At 43.6% G+C, this 21,586-nt stretch overlaps 1 protein-coding gene across 2 annotated transcripts in view; it reads right to left on the bottom strand.

Moving 5' to 3' along the window:
* ASTN2 (astrotactin 2) overlaps nt 1-21,586 on the bottom strand; it is a 321,258-nt gene that overhangs the window by 128,888 nt on the left and 170,784 nt on the right. Inside the window, exons 8-10 of one of the 2 annotated variants that reach the window (XM_089534892.1) lie at nt 19,249-19,333; nt 17,298-17,372; nt 16,394-16,531 (exon numbers count right to left, since the gene is read on the bottom strand). In XM_089534892.1, coding sequence (XP_089391018.1) covers nt 16,394-16,531; nt 17,298-17,372; nt 19,249-19,333 — 298 coding nt within the window. The remainder of the gene's footprint in view (nt 1-16,393; nt 16,532-17,297; nt 17,373-19,248; nt 19,334-21,586) is intronic. The other variant, XM_089534893.1, reaches the window with a different exon arrangement.

The following is a 21,586-nucleotide window of genomic DNA, read 5'->3' as shown; positions in this document are numbered from 1 at the left end:
TTTGACTCATGGTGACCTTGTGGATGAGACATCTCCAAAATCTCCTATCTTCAGCCTCTCTTCTCAGGTCCTTCAGGTTCAAGCCTATCACCTCCTTGACTGAGTCCTCTCTTTCTACCTTTCCAACATAATTGACTTTTCCAAGGAGGCGTGCCATCTCATGATGTGGCCAACATATGATAGTCTTAGTTTCATCATCTTGGCTTCCAGAGAGATGGCTTGATCTGTTCTTGGACCCATTTGTCTGCTTGTTTTGGCCATCCTTGACAGCCTCAGCGCTCTTCTCCAGCACCACATCTCAAATGAGTTGATTTTCTTCCTATCGGCTATGGTCCTTGTCCAGCTCTCATATCCACGCATGGTGATGGGGAATACAATGGCTTGGACAATCCACACTTTATCATCCAGAGTTATACTTCAGGATCTTGTCTAGTTCTGTCATTGCTTCCCATTCCCATTCCCAGTCTTCTTATTTCTTGACTGCAGTCGCCATTCTGATCCATATTTGATCCAAGGTATGGGGACTCTTTGACTTTTCCAATGCTCTAGAGTGAATTCTTGTAGATCTTCTCTGTTAAGCTTACCTTGGCATTTCCTTCTTGACCTTCTTCAGCAATTGTCCCACATTTTTGTTGGTTTCTGCTAGCAGTATTGTGTCATTTGCGTTCCACCTTAGGCAATGGTCAAATTTAACCTTGATGATTGTCACCTGTACAGCCTACAGATGCTTTGCATTTTCAATGCACACATTTAAATTCAAAGACACATCTAGGCCTCAGATCAGGCCACGTTACCAAAGGGGAAATAGAGTCCCAGCATGTTCCCTTGCCCTGCATTGGCTTAGTAAGATGTCCAATGCTGCTTCAAGGGTGCCAAGTCAAGGCTCAAAGTACCACTGAACTAACATTTCTTTGGTGCATACAGCAGAAAATCCCACGAACCTTTTCCCTCTGCTCTGTCAGTAGAAATACAGTAACGGCAAAGAAAACAAACAATTTGCTGTGTATTTTGCAAGACCCCCAAATCTTGTGCCTAAATTTAGGATGCCTAATGGCACGGTTAACCGGCTAGTAAGTGACACTCATCAACAGTTCTTTAACAAGTAGATGGCTATGTACTGACAGCTCAACACAGCAGTCACGTCCTTCCTTAACTGCTAAATATATGCACCAGCAAAACACAATGAGAGACAATCCTGGCAACGGAGGCGTAATACCATAATGGGGGTGTAAGTCTTTCGGATCCACAATAAGTAGAGCAGACTGCCACCTGTTTTAGCAAATCTGTTTCTTCAACTTGCAAAGCAGGGCTTAACCAAAAGGTTCCCAAAACCACGGGGGGACCGATTCCATTTAATACAAGTGAAGTATTTGAAGTTTCAGAGATAAAATGGGCAAACCGAGAACCCCACGGCGTTATGATTATTATTATAAATTAGACTTCCACTTGTTCCCATTAATGGCACCGGGGAGAAAGGGGGCTGTGAATAGTTTCTGGAACCTTTTATTACTACTATTATTCAGAGGATTTCAATTGTGGATTAGAAGGCGAGAGCCTTGAAAAGAGCGCGGAGAAGGAAACAATAAAACGCTCCAGCAAGGAAGAAGAGGGCTTCCCTCCATGCCCTTCAAAACTCTCCATGGTGCCCCCTTCTTGCTAAATGAGGATAAGCTGTGGGTGAAGGAAGGCATTTGCAAAAAAAGAACAGGGCAACAGGCTTTGCAATAAAATGCCAACAGGACTTGCTATTATCCCTCCTCCTTGCTCTGTGTTACACAGCTCTGACTTCTCAGGCTTCATTCATTCAAAGGCCCGTCTCAGACAAAGCTAATGTTGCACTGGACTGTTATGGAGCTATTATTCGGCTTTAAATGCTAAAGTTGCTGGACTGGATATGGGACGGGGCTCCTGGGTCCTTAATAAAGAACTGATTCTCGATAAAGCTGAGTCTTTCCTTCACTAGTGGGCCTCTATGCGAATCCTGAAATGGTGCACAACTTTCCCCCCCAGATGCTATTGGATTACAGTTGATGAAAACCCTAGTCGGCACAGTCATGAGATAGGAACTGCAGACAGAGAAAATGGGGTCTGCAGTCCATCAGCATCTAAAGGACCATGTTGCCTGATCTGATCTAGAGTTCAAACAATGCCCAAAATCAAATTATTTTAAAAATGTTGACAGTAAATGGAATATTTCTGGTTACTGCATATTAATGAGTCACCCAACTCCCACAGTGTAGTGGCTTAACAATGCTAACCGCTTTGGCTTTAGCAGGAAAATGGTGTGTGCCACTTCAGGAACGTAGGACGGCAGGTGCTGAAACCATACCGATCTCAGAAGGGGATTCCTGCCTGACAGAGGCCTGAAGTGTGAGGAAAGAAGGGCAGGTGCTAAATGCCCCATTCAAAGCATGCCTACCCAGGTGCCAACTGCATTGTTCAAAGAATATGCCATCCTTTTATAGCGCGCGTATTTCACTCTCTACTGCCAGAATGGAGAAACATGCTGGGTTTTTGCATCCGTAATTGGAGGAGAACAGATGGTGGAGCTGCAGATGGAAGGAAAGCTACCATTAAAATAATCTATACTGCTCATAATTTTCCGACATGAGTGTGGCAGCCTTCCCCCTTCCTCCCCATACACTTCCCCATCCGTGATGCGCCTCCCCTAGAAGTAAACCCAGTGCTATATACAGATTGTGGTGTGTTTGTTGTGGCTCGAGGGATGGGAGTGACTGAGAATCATTTACACGACATTTTGAAGATACATAGCACTTTGCAAGGGAGGGAACCATCGAGGGGGAATCTTCCATTTGAGGAATAAATTGGAGCAAATGGAAGCTGTTCCACCATGGCTGGTGATAGTAATCTACAAGCAGGTCTCCATATTCATGGATTGTTTATCCACAGATTCAATAGTCTATGGCTTGAAAATGTATTTTATAAAATATATAGATTCCAAAATGCAAACCATAGTTTTGCCATTTTAGATAAGGGACACCATTTTACTTTGGCGTTGTTGTTGTCAACCATCTTCGAGTCGATTCTGACTCATGGCAACCCTACAAATGAGACCATCTCCAAGTCTCCCTATTCTCTACTGCTCTGCTCAGGTCCTGCAAATTCAAACCTGTGTCCTCATTTATAGAGTCCATCCATCTAGCCTGTGGTCATCCTCTTCTTCTCCATCCTCCCACCTTACCTAGCATTATTTTCTTTTCCAATGATTCATACCTTCTCATGACGTGACCAAAGTACAACAGCCTCAATTTGATCATCTTGGCTTCCAAGGAGATCTCCGGCTTGATCTGTTCTAGGACCCATTTGTTTGTCTGCCATTGTATTTAATGGGCTTAAGCACCACAAATCTTGGTATCCATGGTGGTTCTTGGATTCAAACCCCAGCAGATACCAAGGGCCCACTGTACTTTTTATTCATCTTTAATTTGTTAAACAACTTTCAAGATTGCTGATGTAGTTTAATTCTATGTTAATATTGATTTTTGGCATGTTTGGGGCTATAATGCCATTTTAATTTGCAAACCACCTTGAGAACCAGGGTTTTTTTTTGGGGGGGGGGGGAGGAAAAGATGGGACATAAATAAAGATGAACAACAACTACAATACAAGGTCAACTAAATTAGTGTAGGGTTCAATCTCACCCCTGTTGTATTCTCACTATTGTCACATACTCCTTGCTAAACAAGTCGCCCTTGGCCCGTCATCTGCAATGTGGATATCAGAAGATTAATTCATCTTGCAAAGTTGTTGTTAACCATAAGAGCCATTTAGATGGAACGAAAGACAGAAGGGCAGAAGAAAGGACAGAAAGACAGGATAAAAATGCAATTAACAGAAAACAAAGGCCTGTTACAGACTGCCAAAATAAAGCTGCTTCGGGTCTCTTTGGAGGTATGCTGTTTAAATGCTGCATGCATCCTAAGAATCCGGAAGCTGCACCAAAGCTGCACTCCAGTGCTTAGGAATGGAGTGTGGCTTTGGCGTGACCTCTGGACTCTTAGGACCCATCCATCATTTAAACAGCATACCTCCAAAGAGACCCGAAGCAGCTTTATTTTGGCAGTCTGTAACAGGCCAAAGAAAGAGGATAGAGGGCCAAATTATAAACCAAAGGACGGTGGATGCCAGTTTGGTGCAGTGGTTTGAGTGTCGGGACTATGATTCTGGAGGCCAGGGTTCAAGCCTGGCTTGATCATGGAAACCCTTTGACAGATCTTGGGCAAGTCATTTGCTCTCAGCCTTAAAGGAAGTCAATGCAAACCTCCTCTGAACAGATCTTGCCAAGAAAACCCCATGTTAGGTTCACCTTAGGGTTGCCATAAGTCGGAAATGACTTGAAGGCCCACAACAACAACAACAAAAGGTAGATGATCAAAAACATTGAGTCTTCTATGCCATCCATCCCCAACAAATGCAGTCACTTTCCTTTGCTGAACAAGAAGACCTGGCCTTGTTAGGCTGTATACAAATTGTGGCCGAACATGCTAAATAACCAACATATTTTAATTCAGATGCGCCTCGTACATTTGTCCGCTCATGAAAACGTTCTAACTGGTTCAGCGATGGCTGCATCTTGGGTTGCTGCTGTCCACAAATGTGTTTTTAATTCATTTGTTTACATTGGATGATGCACTGAAAGTGTCATTTGGAATCTAAATTTTATTGTTATCCATCCTGAATGTCTTTTCGGGCAGAAAGATGGAGGGAATAAATCAATACCTAAGAAATTGCTGCTGATCCACCACTGGCTTTCCATCTCTTGGACAGCACACATTGCTAAAATCATTATTCATCCCATCTGGGAAAGCTTTTTGGCCTGGCTCAAGTTCATGAGCTAAAAGACCAAATAAAACAATTGTCAATCTTCTCCATTTTTGGCATGACTACTTGATGGGGAGATTGCTTTGCGGGATCAATTGGTCTGTCTGTCTGTCTAGCTATCCATCCATTTATCTATCTATCTTCTAATTGTTTAGTATATTTCACAGCATAATTTTGTGCTGAGTTTTATACTTCCAAACCAAAATGCATGGTTTCCAATAACTGCCCAGCTCTTGTGTTGCTGTGTGCCTTCAAGTCCTTTCCGACTTACAGCAATCCTAAGGCAAACCTTTCATGGGGCTTTCTTGGCAAGGTTTGGTCAAAGGAGGTTTGCCATTGCCTTCCCCGGAGGCTGAGAGACTTGCCCAAGATCATACAATGGGTTTCATGGCCAAGCTGAGAATCGAACCCTGGTCTCCAGAGTCCTAGTCCAAGACTCAAACTGCTATGACACCCTGTCTCTGCCAGCTCTCTTACCTTCCTTGTAATATATTTGGCTGAGAGATCATCCCTCGTATTAAAGCCATTCATTCCACCCACATTGAAAACATTTGTGGCTCAGCTTCGTTTCCATTTGTTGAATAAATTACAAGTTTCAATCAAAGCAAATTCCCAACCATTCCAGGAAGACAGACGGGAAGGAGGAGCATTTTGCAGATTAAACATTTGCCGTGTATACTCTGGTGGCACATTGTTCTTTGTCGCACATGCAACCGGTCCAGGCAAAGTCTCCATGTTAAGCCCAGATCCTGATTTGACTAACCCTTTGTGGCTAATTTAATTACCCCTGGCCTGCAAATTGACAGACAGCTGCTAAAAATGGTTATTGCATTATTAATACGCTCCAATAATTTCCCATTAAAACTATACTGTTAATAATTTTTTTTCTCCCTGTATTTCTTCCCTCTTAATTAGTCTATTTAAAACTTTGAAGGAATATTCTCTCCATGGTAAATGAGAGCATTGAGCAAATTACATTTTTGATTGAATACTTCTGTGACAGGCCAGCAAATAAGACCGTTGAGTTGTTAATTATTGTCAGGGTTCCACACGATGCCTGCTAATGAGGCAGTCAATCTTCAGCGCAATTCCCAGAATATTAATAGCTCCCTCTCTTGATTCTGAGTTTGACACCAAGAGGCACCCAGGAAAACTGTTGCGTGGGTGAAGAATAGGGAATGTGGCCAGTTTGCCACCTTGGAGCATCTTGGATGCAAATTGGCCACCAGCCCCATTCTTCACCCAACTGGCCCAACTGACCAGTGGCCCCATTCTTCACCCAACTGGACCAAGTAGCCACCAGTCCCATTCTTCACCCAAATGGCCCAACTGACCAGTGGCCCCATTCTTCACCCAACTGGACCAAGTAGCCACCAGTCCCATTCTTCACCCAAATGGCCCAACTGACCAGTGGCCCCATTCTTCACCCAACTGGACCAAGTAGCCACCAGTTCCATTCTTCACCCAAATGGCCCAATTGCCCACCAGCACTATTCTTCACCCATTCTTAACCCAGCTGACCCAACTGAACACCAACCCCGTTCTTCACCCAACTGGTCCAACTGGACATCAATCCCATTCTTAACCCAACTGGCCCAACTGCCCACCACTCCCATTCTTCACTGATTCTCCACCCAACTGGCCCAAGTGCCCACCAGTCCCATTCTTCACTCATTTTCCACCCAACTGGCCCAACTAGACATCAACCTCATTCTTAACCCAAATGGCCCAATTGGCCACCAGCTTTGTACTTCATCCAATCTTCACCCAGCTACCCAAGGCTGCTGCCACACTCGCAGTTGGGCACTGCTTTAACTGTCATGGCTTCCCCCTCTGGGATTCTGACATTTCTAATTTGTTGCGGCACCAACAAACCAAGCAAACAAAGCCAGCATGACATAGTGGTTTTCAACACAATTCTATAAACAACAAAAAAGCACACTAAAAGTATGTACCTCCTGGGAAAGTGTGCACAAATATGTAAACACATCTTGAGGGCAGATATAGAAAACAAAAAAAAAAATGTATGGGGTAACTGTTTGCAAAACTGTATATGCTAAACAAATATGAATGCATACAAATCACCATGATGGCATTTTGTCTAAGTTGTAAATTGCACAGAAAATGGTACAGAACTATATGTATGTGTGTGTATATATATATATATATATATATATATATATATATATATATGAACAAATGAAAAACAGTGAGACTGAAATGAACAGATTTGTCCATCCTTCTTAAAGGTCAAATTCAGCACTTTGAACTGGGCAAAGATACCAGCTGGGAGATGCTGGAAAGTAAATCAGAGTTATTGCTTCTGGCAGTATGGCTCACCTGCATTTTATATTCTGAACCAGATGCCACTTCCTAACACTCTTTAAAAGCAGCAACACATGAAGTCCGTGGCAGCCACTGGCTCCGGTTCTCTGCCCTCTCTTTCTCCAGTCTGAAATCTGAATGGAAGAGATCCCATTTGTTCACTGCTCCGGCAATGATTTATTACAACTGGTATTATTTGGTCAAGTACATAGGACTTAAGGCAGTAAATGGGGAATTGGAGAAAAGTGCTGCGTGGGCAGAGCGGTGTGTACTTTGCAATGATAATAATTATTAGCACTGCCAATACTAGAATTTGTATTAAGTGTACTTTTGTTTAATTTATTCTGCTTCCAATGTTCCTGGTCTCAAGAGACAAAGACAGAGAGGAAGATGGAGCTGGAACTGGATGGTTGTGTATGGAAAAATGACCAGTCAAAAGGACAACAGGTCTGGATTGGATCACCATAGATGCAGGGGGGGGGGGGGAAGGGGGAGATTGCAGAAATGATCTCCTGAAATGTTTCCCAATTCAGTATGCAAAGGGATCTTGTGCCAGCCTGGAGTATCAGTATACAAAGAGATCTTGTAGCATCTTTAGACTGTGCAAAAGAAATGGAAGCATAAGCTTTCAGAGACTTGGTCTACATCCTTAAATGCATAGAGTAGACCAAGTCTATGAAAGCTTCTACTACAACCTTTTTTGCATAGTGAGTCCCAGATGTGCTGCAAGATCTCTTTGCATACTACTATTCCAGACTAACATGGCTATTTCTCTGAATTAAAAGAGAATACAAGGCCAATGTCCTATACTTCTTCTTTTGTAGCATGGCAGAGATATACCCTGTTATTGCTGGAAAAGGTATGAGGGTGGAGTTGGCATCTGGGTTCACCACAGGAGCTGGTTTCTATGGTCTGCATCTGAGGAAGCAGACCACATCCTCAAAAGCTTCTGCTACACAGTTAGTCTCAAAGGTGCTACAAGATCCCTTTGCATATTGTTAATTAGTTGTATAAGCAACAATCAATACGTCAGCTGACAGCTTCAACTGGGTCACCTTGTCTTGTCCTCTCCTTGGAAAGAAGAAGGGAGAAATGCTCTTCCAAGCACCAAGGAACCTGGTGCCGCTGCACAGACGGTGTGCTGCAGGGATCAATATCCCCAAGTAGTCTGTCACTCATTCCCTAGAACCAGCCCACCCTAATTCCCCCAGACACAAGCTCTCCCCATCAGGGAAAGGCCAAAGTAATTAGAGAGGGCCCGAGGTCAGCAAATCCAAGCTTTAAGAGAGCATTTGCAACAATTCAAATCCATTTGTTAAGCCTGTCAGAAGAAAAGAGCACGAGAGTGGAGGGTTTAACCCTACATAAGTCTTCAGATCCTGCCTCTCAATGAGGGCACTTTCTCCAAAATATCTGACTCCACTTAACACTCCTCACCCCAGGAAGCCGCATCGTGTTCATCACTAATTCTTAATCCTTTTGTCAACAGAGCGCTAACATTTCTGGGCTCCATTGCAAGCCTCGGTTGAGTCCACAGCAAGTAAGAATATCTCCTAAAACTGCGTTCAGGTTGCCAGGGTTTTCTTCCTTCCCCCTTTCTCCCCAGTCAATAAGCAAGGGATCAGAGAAAGAAATAAACGATGCACACTTTCAGATCATACTCTCAAATGTTCTTTCCCTTGCTCCAAAATCAAGTTAAAACAGAATTGTTGTTTGTTCCCGGATACGTACGACTCCTGTTCCTGTCTCCAGAGGGATCGCCAAACGTAGTTTTCTGGTAAACAAATCAAATTATTCTCATTCTGTATGCTTGGAGCGTTCTGCCCGGAGACTTTTGCTTAGACATGGCAAAGTCACAGGGAACATAAAATGCTGCCTTGTGCGGAGATCGCCCGTTGATCCATGGAGATCAGTCGTCTCGTCTGGCTGGCAAGAATTCTCCAATGTCTACAACAGAGGCCTTTTCCAGACATGATATCCTAAGATGGGTTCTTTCTCAACCCGTAGAACCGTGAGCAAAAAAGAAGCATTCCTGCCCTGGGACCAGATTCATATAATGCCATTAGAATAAGAGAGGATATTGATTAGAATAATATAGTCAGCATGGAGCCAGTGTGGTGTGCTGCTTTGTGTGTTGGGCTATGACTCTGGAGACCCTGGATGAGCCCAAGTCAAAGAGAGAGGTGACAAGTCATACCTAGATGGTCAGCTAGGCCCATCCAGTCAAACCATTTTGGCATGCACAACTCTGAATTTCAGGAATGTAACTTCCAGCCTGAATCTTCACAACCAGAGATTCATAAGAACCAGGTTGGTGACTGGGATACAGGAGATGAAGTTTCAAGACCCCAGTAAACCTGTCACTTTCTTTCTCTCTCGGTATTCTTGTGAGGACAAAGTGGACAGGAAGAGAGGCATATCAGAAGAAAGGGGAGATACAAAATGATTCGGAACCGAATCCGAATGTGGGTTATTTTACCAGTGGGAATGACCCCTATAAGGAAGAGGAGATGGCAGTCAAGATGATTCAGAAAGTGATATTTCGTGGGAGGGAATGACAATGTGTTTCCAGTTGGTCTGGTGCATTTAATGCATCTGCAATCTGCAAAAGGAGGATGCTCAGGAAAAAGCAGGATTTCTTCTATGCCCAGCTGACCAGAAGTCCTCCTTTTTCTACGTTCCCACCTTTTATCCAAAATGTCCTCCATTTTGAGCATGAACTTATATTTATATGAGTGTTTTTAGCTTTTAATTTTTCTGGCATGTCGTATATTTTATGCTGCCACCACTTTTGTGGTGATGACATCTGGTCACCCTGTCTATGACCATCTATCACAAGGGACAAAGAGAATGTGTAAGACCCAAACTCTTAAAGACACCAGTCATTCAGAAGAGGATGCATACTCAAGGACAGGGGAAAAACAGATCATGTAAATCCAAACCGTGCCCCATTAAACAAAGTCATGTAAGGCAACCGGCCTCAAATCTCCTCCCAGTGCAGTGGAAGGGGAAGGAGTTAAAATCTTGCACACAGAGAAATCTCTCCACGGTGCAACCCCTGCTGGGAGGCGAACTAGACAGATGTTTAGCAGTAAATCTTTTCATCATCCTCTAAATCTCTACAAAGCCTCGCCTGATGAAGCCCAGAGTACAGTGCTAAACTTCCCTCCTGCTATTTCCTGAGCATTCTCCTTTTCCTTTAGTGCTAATTCTCAAAGACGTTACCAGTAAATGCACCGATAACTGGAGACTCCCATAGAGCCTTCCTCCTGAGAATCATGCATTGAAAGTCATGCTGTGTGCATACTGTTTATGAGAACTAGTGGAGTGGTTTGGATGTTGGACCAAGACTCTGGAGACCAGGGTTCGCATCCTTGCTTGGTCATAGGAACCCATTGGGTGAGCCCCACTCTCTCAATCTCAGAGGAGGGCAAAGGCAAACCACTTCCTAACGTTTTGCCAGCATCTGTGGCTGGCATCTTCATCATTCTCTGAAGATGCCAAAGCCACAGATGCTGGTGAAACATCAGGAACAAAATCTTCTAGAACATGGCCACATAGCCCAAAAAATCTATGGATGCCGGCCATGAAAGTCTTCGACTTCACAACAACATGCCTGTTTATGAGTTGCAACCTTTGGACACCAAGTGAGACATACTGTAGTAGAGCAGAGAGAATTGTGACATATTATTGTAAATCAACCCAGCCTTATAATATATGACTGTGAGCTACAAGAAGGCTGAGAACGTACAACTGGACCACGATCTTCACATTCGTACCTTGGTTGAGTGGGATACAAGCCCAGTTCTCCATGATACTAGCCCCATAATCTATCTTCTACTGATGTAGGAGTCTATCTGCAACAGACGAGAAGCAGAAAGGGCCAGCAACCCACATTTCCCCTCTAATAACTAGACTCCAGCCAAGCTATGCAAAAATCTATAATGACAGAGCACACAGCCGGTTAAAAGGAGCGATTACACAGCCCAGTGGGTCAACAATCGCTTGACCATTTATTAATGCATCTCTTAAACATTTGCTAACAACCTTTTCATGTTAAAGGATCATAGGCGGGCAGCTTGATATTAAGGGGGATAATGGCGTGACGAGTCACGATCAGATTCGAATGGATTTGGGGACGGTATTCTGGCAGAGGGATTAATGCATATTTGACGTCTTTGCGCAGCTGATGATGCTTTTGATGGGAGGAAGGGTCTCTTTAAGAGAAATCAGAATACAGATTTTGATCCTCTTCTCATCCTACTGGTAAGGCTTCAGGGTTGTCCTGGTTCACCTTGTGTCTCTCATTTCAGTGGCTTGAGTGCCGGACTATGACTCTGGAGACCAGGGTTCAATTCCCAGTCCAACCATAAAACCCATTGGGTGACATTAGGCAAGTCAGCCTCCTCTGAACAAACCTTGCCAAGAAACCCCCATGATAGGTTTTCTTTAGGGTCGCCTTAAGTCAGGAACATGTGATTTAAGGCACACAACACACACAGAGTCCAAAACTATGTGCACCAAGGCATTCCTCCCCTAGAAGGCATTCTGCCAATCCAGAATCCTGAACAAAATTTGTTCCTGTGGCTTCCTTTAAAGGCTAAGAAACCCTCTTCTCTCCAGTGTGGGGCATTTATCTCAGCTGATGATGACAGCACCGCGTGTGACGTGAAACAATGTCCGGCAAAGCAATGATCAATTTGCTCTATTGTGTTAAACCTGCCATTCATCACCGGTGGCTGCTGTCAGGAGTGCAGGGACGCCTTTATTGGGCGGCAGTTGATGCTATTATTGACAGAGCAATAGACTTTGAAGGGAGTTCCCTCTACGGTTCAATGCTAACATTGATTAAAGGGTCTGATAAAGGACTTGCTGGGAGCTAAGACGTATTCTCCAAGAGGCGGCAAGAACAGCGAGAAAGAGTAGTCGGCGCAAGGAGTCCCTCTTCCAAACAGGTGTATGGAAAGCCCTGCACAAACCACCATTTACCTAGCATTTGGGATACTGAAATAATCTCTGGAGGCTTAATCTTAATCTGAAAGAAATACCTACCTAAGAATCTCTATGTCCTCCAGCAGCAGACGTTGACCACAGAATTGCACTGTAGGACCTACAAATGCCTAGAGAAGCATATTTTCTTGCAATCTCTAGGTCCTCCAGTTTGACTCTGTGGCCAACGTCTGACAGAGCTATACTAGAGATTCTCTCATATATATATATATATATATATATATATATATATATATATTTTCAAATCTACAACTGTCAAAGCCACAAATGTGAAGGCTGGACTAAACTGCCAGAACAGACTAACAAATGATTTAAGTCCCCAAATCTGCAACTTGAGCTGCCCATCTCATTCTCTCTAATGATACGGTTGGCCAAAGCAGAAGCAATCCCGGCCTTCACAAAACCAGAATTTAAATCAGTTCTCCAAATTTTGCAAGGATCATCACCACAGCAAGCTGTAGGAAGGTATTTACAAATCTCTAGCTAGCTACTAGCTTGCTATTGGAATATGACCCAAATTACACACTGTCCGTCCAATGAAACCCGCTCAAAGCAAACAAAGAAGTCAGTGGACTGTTGTCTGCATGGAGCCAAAGACCATAGAGGGCCAAAAGCAAGTTCTCTCCAGAGACGAATCAAGAGAAGCTTGAGAGAAAACACATTCTTCCACTGAAATGCTCAGGTGTTTCTATCAGGGCAACTCAAAAGCTTGACAGGCAGACATGGGGGCCTTTATTTCTTTCTGTGGTTACCGAAAAGGATAGAGCCATAAGTCATGTCAGCGCAGCAGCTGAGACTTGGTTTCTGTGATTTATGGTTGCTGTTGCAATACACACACACACACACACACAGTATAAAATTTTCTCATGCAGAACTGGTGACAAACCAGGTGGCCCTCACCTTCTCAGCACAGAAGGAATAGCAACGTGAGAATAAGTAATGAAATGCAGCAAGTTTGAGACTCAAAAGTACAAAGGATACCCTATAAGGAATTCAAAACCAGTCACAGATAGGTGGCATAGTGGTTTGACCCTGAAGATCCTGGGTTCGTTTCCCACATTGGACATGAAACCTGCTGAGAGATACCTTGGGTAAGTCACAATCTTTCAGGGGAAGGCAATGGCAAGCCTCCTCTGCACAAAGAAAACCAAGAATATCCCTTGATAAGGTCACCTTTGGATGCCATAAGTCAGAAATGATTTGAAGGCATGCAACAACAACAACAGCAACAACAGCAAGGGAAATATCTGAGTGTGGATGCTCCTAATAGAATTCCAACCTAAAAGTGTTGGCGACATGGGTCCTGCTCACAGGATCATTGTTGGCTCCTTCCAACAATAACAAGGCTCTAACACAGCAAGGAAACAAAAAAGAAACACAGATAGCCTTTGCTTCTGTTTTCTTCCTTCCTTCTGCTTCAAGTTCTGCTCATGCTCCATGATCCTTTTACTCTGAATTAATGGTGTCTCTGCAAGATGCAGCCATTGATCCGTTCTATTTAGCTAGCCTTCTTAGCATACTCCTAACATCCCTCTCCTCTGTCACAGACAAACACACAATATCCTGCAGACGCCTCTGGCTTTACAAAGCAGACGTATTGACCGAAAGTGGCACTAAACCAGATCCCCGTTTGTTGCTTCCCTTCGCCGCTCATCTATCCTGTGCTCAAGACGTCTTCATTAAAACACAAGGGCCATGCCGAGACCTTCGCCCCGAGAGCCATAAAGGCTCCTAACTAAGCAGATGCTTAGCAATTTCCCTGCCACTAAACTCTCCGAGACGAGTGACCCCTCAGGCAAAGGTGTCAGGCTAATAAGAGGGTTGGAGGAACATGGTAAACTCATGGTGACTTAAGGGTACCGACAACGGAGAATCAGAGCCAACAACTACTAGCAGATTATGGAGGAACAAACAGGAATGACCCAGCAGGGCTGTTGCTAATGCAGGGTGTCAAGGCACAGCCGGCGGAAGCATCCGGTTCACTGACAAGAACGTCTGGAAAATAAAGCCAAGAGATGCTAGATTATGGAAATCATGGAAGCCACGCTCCAAGGGACCTCAACATTAAGTCTTACAGTCAGATGGATCTAGCCAAGGAACTACCTAATCCAGACTCTTTCTTCTCCAGTAACCAACTAGATGCCCCTAGGAGAGCAGGGCATGTTGACAAATAAACATCTCCTCCAGCTAAGTCCCATTCTCTCAGCCTCAAAGGAAGGCAAAGGAAAACAGCATCTGAACAAATGTTGCTGAGAAAACCCCACTATCGCTTTGCCTTAGGGTCGCCATAAGTCGGAAATGACTTGAAGGCGCACAACAACAAACAGTTATCACACAGCCACGGCTATGCAAGGACGTATTGTTCCATCTCTTAAGAGCATCAATAGGATTACTTCCAACAGCCTTTGCTAGACTTGTCTAATTCCTTTTCAAAGCCATGCAAACTAATAACCGTTGCCATGATGTTGTGGCAGCCAGATGAATTCTCTACCAGGCCCAGAAATATCTTTTGTCTGTATTAAATCTATTGCCAATCAATTTAGTATGATGGAGCAAACCTTTATCCATTTTTAAACCTGTTTTGCTACCCTTTCATACAGAGAGAGAGAGAGCGCACTGTAGACACTTTAGCCTTTCTTCATCTAGTGAGTATGTTGCAGCATTTGGAGTATCTTCTTTTTTGATGGAAGGACTATCTAAAGAACTAATGCCTAGGTTTGTAGTTCCAACATCAGATGGGATCTGCTACCTTCAGAGTATTTATGGGCTCTGTAGCTGACACACACACATTCACACAGAGGAAATATTAGAAACTGTACCAGTTTCATCTATCATAAGGCACCAAAAATCCTCGTCCAACAGACTGATCTCCGTCCAAGGAGAGCTTGAGTTCTAATGCAGACGTAATAACCTCTTTGGTTCCCAATGTATTTGTGGTGACTTCCATAATTCAACATCAAATATTCATTACCACATTTATTAAATTTTGAATAATTTAACATTTGCCGTGTGTCACGGAAGCGCTCAGTTAACCGTTCTCCATTTATTGCACATCTGGGCCTCCAGCTCGTCCTATCTGGGAATCTGAAGTTGAGGTTCCCTCGAAAAGGTGATGTTTTCCCACCGGATCATGGACGTTCCTCACCACCTGGATATCCTTCCAAACAGTAAAGAGTGTATCTTCCCAAACACCCTGCTTTTCAAACAGTAAAGACCCACAATCCTTCAACTGAAACTCTTTCTTCAATCTAAGCAGGAGAATCTCAATATTATCGAGTGGGTTTCAGGATGGAAACATGAGTTCAATTTAAATCATGTATATTGCTTCTAGAATACCTTCTGCTGCAGTTATGTGTCCATGTTTTATGGAAGAGGTGAAAGAGAGAAGGGATGCATGGATATTCATGGAAGCAATTTGATTTCAATTCCCTTTCCATCCTTCCTGACTCTTCAGAATTAGGGTTCTCCATTGGCATCCTTCCCTAAGTTATGGTAAATTCTAACATCTCTGAAAGGCTGACATTTTACTAGAGGCAAGAGAAGGGCAGTATTTCTTCCTCTGCAAATGTAAAAATATCAGTTCAGAGACAGAAGTGTGTTAATCTGGAATATCAGTAGGCAAAGGGATCATGCAGCACCTTTTTGATACTAACCATGCGAAAGAAGTTGTAGCATAAAGCTTTTGTAGATTGGGTCTCCTTCCTCAGATGCATGGAGTGAATGCATCCGAGGAAGTAGACCAAGTCTATAACTACTTTTACACAGTTAGTCTCAAAGGTGCTACAAGATCCCTTTGCGCAAAATATCACAAAATTAAAACATCAAGACAAGTGCGGAAGGGAAATGCGAAGGTTTGACAATATAAGAGCTATGCAGAGAGAAAGAGAGACATAGGATGCATCCGCACTGCAAAAATAATCCAGGTCGACACTGCTTTAACTGCCATGGCTCCATGGTACGGAATTCTGGAAATTGTAGTTTTGTGAGATATTTAGCCTTCTCTGTCAGAGAGCTCTGGGGCCACAACAAATTCCCAGAATGCCATAGCATAGAGCCATGGCAGTCGAAGTGGTGTCAAACTAGATTATTTATGCAGTGCGGAGGCAGCCATAGAAAGAGAGAGAAGGCTTTGCAGAGATATCCATGCAATAGGCTGCTACTCCTGATGGGTACCTGCAACCTCTTCTCATCCGTGGAGCTGGGAGGAGGTCTTTACCTGACATCGGCTGGGTCTTCGGTCACAAGGACATCCGTCTTGCAGCTGGCCAAAGGGTTGATGGAAAGCTCCACTGGCGGCACCACAAAGCTCTTGCTGACAGGAAGCCAGAGGCCCTGGCCAAGGCTGTAGGTGGACCTTCAACAAAAGGGAAAGCAAGAAGAGAAGGCGAGAATGATGCCAACAGGAAAGCGCAACCTTTTGGTGTTATTCTGTTTGGTGACCTGCAAGTTCTTCATATAATCATTCCAATCCTGCCTTTTGGAGCTCAGAAGAGCCGCCAAGGGAGAACAACTCCTAAATTATAACGTTTAACATAATCAAAATAATAAATACCAAGTAGGCCCTTGGTATCTGCTGGGGTTTGGTTCCAGGACCACCATGGATAGTGAAATCAGTGAATGCTCAAGTCCACTAAATGCATATAGAAAAATAAAATGGGGTTCCTTGTATCAAAGGGCCAAATCAAGGTTTGCTTTTGGGAATTTATATTTGCATCAAATAGTTACAAATGTGGATGGTTGACTCCATGGATAGGGAGTTGACTCCATGGTTGACTCCATGGATAGGGAGGACCAGCTCTAAAAAGATGATAATGATGATGATGATGATGCCACAACCAACAACAAATCCTAGGATTCCACAGCATGACAGTTAAAGTGGTGTTAAACTGGATTATTTTTGTAGTGTAGATGCAGCCTGGGCAGCATCCAAGTGAAACATCATGAAAGGCTGCCAAGTGAGAGAACATGGTTGAGATACCCAGAGGTTTACCTACTGATCCCATAAGAAACAGTGACTTTTTAATCTTGACTATGTTCAAACTACAATAACTGATGGAACAACATTGCCTAATAACTTCCATGAAGGCTGAATTCCCCCTCAAAGATGCCGAATGACTCACCTAAGTATTTTTTCAGGGGCTTGTTCTCCGGTAACCAAGTCGTAGCCTCTTTCAAGGGTTGTATACGGCCAAGGTCTGAAAAGAGATGAAGAAATGCACATGGGGCGCACAGAAATTGCTCAGATGAATTTATGAAGCTGCAGGAAATCTATTCCATCTTTTATAACGGTACTATTCAATGTGACTTATCGGTTCTCATCTTTATCCATCTTTTATTGTTTTCTTTCCATAAGACTGCTGTTTATTTATGATTGGATCTTGCGGCATCCAACTATCTATATTTAATTATATTTATTGCCTTATTAATGTCGTGTAAAAGACACGGCTTGATTCATGCGTCGTGACTGTGTCAATTCTCTGCATTGTTTTTATTAGAACAATATATGACTAATGTATTTTGTTATTTAATCTTGTGTGGTTGTTAGGAACACAGAGAGCAAGGAAGCTGTCTTGAAAAATCATCAAGTCAGGCATGCAACTCCTTTCCGGTCCATTCAACTCCTTTCCGATCGCAGGTCTTTCCTAGTCGCAGTTGGAGATGTCAGAGAATTGAAATGGGGACCTTTGGCATGCAAAACATATGCTCTTCCACTCTGCTGCAGCCCCCTTTTAAATTACTTTTTATATGAGATGCTGATGTTTAATAAACACATATTTACACAATGATCTATAAACAGATACTCTTCTCGAATTAGGTTTCCAAAAACGTGTCGCAAGACTTCAGGAGCCAAACAAGGGGTGTACTCATCCTGATGAACAACAGGCATTGCTGTGCCTTGAATTACTAAAGCAATGTTCTTCGAAGTAACCTGCCTTTCACTTCTCACACAACTCTTTGCTAACTCTATCTGGTTCCCGCAAATGTGCCTATTGATCCATAGTTCTGGGCATCGCAGTCTGAGAAGGATGTGGACAAGCTGGAGCATGTCAGAGGAGGGCAACCACAATGGTGAAAGGTCTGGAAACCACCATGCCCTATGAGAAACAGCTTAGGGGGGTGGGGATGCTTAGCCTGGAGAAGAGAAAGTTAACATGATGGCCATATATGAATATTTTGAAGGGCTGTCACATGGAGGATGGAGCAAGGTGCTCCATCCTTTCTGCTGCTCCAGACGCTAGGACCTGGAACGATGGACTCAAACTACAGGAGAAGAGATTCCACCTAAACATTAGGAAGTACTTCCTGACATAGGAGCAGTTCAACAGTGGAAGATGCTGCCTTGGAGAGTGATGGAGTCTCCTTCTTTGGAGGTTTGGAAGCTAAGGCTGGATGGCCATTTGTCCGGAGTGCTTGCATTGCATGGCAGAAAAGGGTTGGACTGGATAGCTCTGGTGGTCTCTTCCAACTCTTTGATTCTACTGCAAGACGTGGTCATGATCAACAGCTTAGAAGACAGAAATTCATAGAGGATGCGCTATCAATGTCAGACAATAGCCTGCATGTTCAGATGCAGAAACTGTCTAAATGATGGTTGTTGAAGACCTACAACAGGGCAATGCTTTGCTAGTGGACTTCCAAGAGGCTTATGACCATCCAAGGTGGGAAAGTAGAGTGTCAGACTACATAAACCATTTGCCTGGTGCATCCCAAGCCTTCCCTGTGTGGTTGGATAGAGCTGTCCTCTGACACTAACCCAGCAGATAGACCAGACTTCCCTATCTATGGCCTGTTACAGACAGCCAAAATAAAGCTGCTTCGAGTCACAGTGGAGGTATGGTGTTTCAATGATGCATGCGTCCTAAGAGTCCAGAAACCACACCAAAGCCACGCTCCAGTCCTTAGGGCTGGAGCATGGCTTTGGTGCGACTTCTGGACTCTTAGGGCGTATGCATCATTGAAACACCATACCTCCACTGTGACTCAAAGCAGCTTTATTTTGGCTGTCTGTAACAGGCCTATGTTTGTTAGGCTTACTTGCCCCTTCCCCAAATGGGAGTGCTCTGCACTTACCCTTCGCTGTGTCCCCAGTCGTTGCGTACGCACAAGTGTCGGTGAACAGGATCAGGGGCGTAGCCTTCGTGACAACTGCACTCGCCTAGAAAAAGGAGAGAGAATGCATGCATGCATGCTCAGTTCGGCTTTCAGTTTGTTGCCACTGTTTCTTTTCTTGCACATCTCCTTCCATCATGGCAGCTCAACCCATACATCATTTTAAAAAGACAACCAAAAAAGATAATGCAGCAATATAAAAATGAATACATATATTATAATAATCAGCACAGCATATCATTTTCAGGTGTTGGAGGTATTATCTAGCACTAATCCTTGCAAGGCACCCTTTATGGTAAAATCAGTTTTCGCTTTTGCAGAGAGAAAACCCAGCAAGTTCATGGAAGAGCAGAAATGTGAACGAAGAACCTCGCCATCTGCAGATCGACCTCTTTAGTCCTTATGCTACTAAAACCCATCCCAATAGGGATCCACTGAACTGGATTTAGGTCAGCTTAGAGCGTTTTCCACATTTTTTTCAGTTTGTCTAAGGCTTCATTATTGCAGTGCAGAAATATTGCAGTTTGATAGCACTTTAACTACCATGGGATTTGTAGTTTTGTGTGATACATAGCCTTCTCTGTCACCACAACAAACTCTAAATCCCAGGATCCCATAGCATGGAGCCATGGCAGTTTAAAGTGGTGTCCAACTGAATTATTTCTGCAATGCAGATGCAACCTTAAATAAACTGAGAGATGCAGAAAATGTTCCAAACTGCCTTTCCTGTATAGCAAGATGTGGGAAGAAGTGTCTCTTCGATACATAAATGCTCACACACATGTTCACACGCATAACACCTGGAGGAAAAAAATGCAACGAACTCTCCAGCCATCAATGGCCTCTCATCTCCATTACTCCTTTTTGGCTGTTCTTGGGTTACAGCGAGGAGAGATGTGACTCTCTGTTCTTTGCTGGCTCAGATTGATCCCTTGTTTCAAAGAAATACATATCCCCAAGCAAGTGCCGGCACACAAAAAATAAAAGATTAATTGGATTTATTCATCCAGGAGCCGTTGAAAGCCGGTGTTGATTTTTCTTCTCCTTTCCCCCTTCAGCCGATGCCTGCCGTTGACAAAGCACCAAGCTAGGGCAAGTTTTAAACACAGTTGGTAGAAAGAATGGAGGTGGGTGAGGGTTGCTTTGCAGTCCACCTTCATTTTGTATGCTTGACATCCAAATGCTCCAACTCTTCTTATTTACTATAGATAGGGTGGGCTTTATTTTTAGCACGGTTTCTGTTTTCTCCCTTTGGAGGATGCCTTATTAGTATTTACCTTTAAATTAGGCAGGCCTTTGTGTGGACCAGATTCAATGCATTGTCTTTTGCGGTGATGGTTGGTAAATGGATGGATATTGCATACCATGCAAGACTCTTCCCTTTAGGCAGAGAACAAAATGAAATCTTAGACGTGTGTTTCTAGCATGCATTGATTTTAGGGAGCCAGTATAGTTTGAGTGTTGGACTACAATTCTGGAGGCCAGGGTTCAATTGCCAGCTTGGCCATGAAACCCATTGGGCGAACCTGGGTACAACAGACTCTCTCAGCTTCAGGAGAAGGCAAGGGCAAACCTCCTCTGAACAAATCTTGCCAAGAAAACCCCATGATAGGGTTGCTTTAGGGTCACCATAAGCCGGAAACAACTTGAAGGCACACAACAGCAACAAATGAGTGTTGGGCTATGACTCTGGACAGCAAGGTTCGAATCCCCACTCGGCTATGAAAACCCACTGGATGAACTTGACAGTCACACTTTCTCAGCCTCAAAAGAAAAACCTTTCCAAGAAGACCCCTTTATAGGTTCTCTTTTGGATCACCATAAGTGACTCGAAGGCACACAACAGCAACAGCAAAACAAAAAGTGCAGTTGTTCCAATGCAAAGGAACAATGGGATTCCAGCCAACGTTTATCAAACGCATCTTCAGCCAAAATAACAAATATCGTTTGGGGTTTTGAAATCAGTCGGAGATGAGCTAACGCAGAACAAAAACCGGAGGAAAAAAACAAATGCTGCACATAACAGGCGGAACGGCATCTTCAAGCTTTGTATTAATGGCAATAGGTCAGCGATCATTGGCATTAAAATTCAGATGCCATCTCTTCCGCGTTGAGAAATGTCCAGAAAGGGCATGGAAATGTTACCCCCGGCTTGGTTTCGATGCAAAAGAGGGAAAGTCCAAAGGTTAAGATCTACTTTCTGCTAGGAAGCAAATGCACCCTCCCAAGGAAAAACAAAAGTAAAAACCCATGCCTGTGATGGTTTGATTCTCAAAAGAGACCTTAAAATGTCTCACAA

The sequence above is a fragment of the Sceloporus occidentalis genome, unplaced genomic scaffold (assembly GCF_023333645.1).
Source record: "Sceloporus occidentalis isolate IW3139 unplaced genomic scaffold, rSceOcc1.0.p SCAF_8, whole genome shotgun sequence".
In the NCBI taxonomy this organism is placed as follows: domain Eukaryota; kingdom Metazoa; phylum Chordata; class Lepidosauria; order Squamata; family Phrynosomatidae; genus Sceloporus; species Sceloporus occidentalis.
Note: the sequence above shows the minus strand (reverse complement) of the source record. Positions and strands in the feature narration are given on the sequence as shown.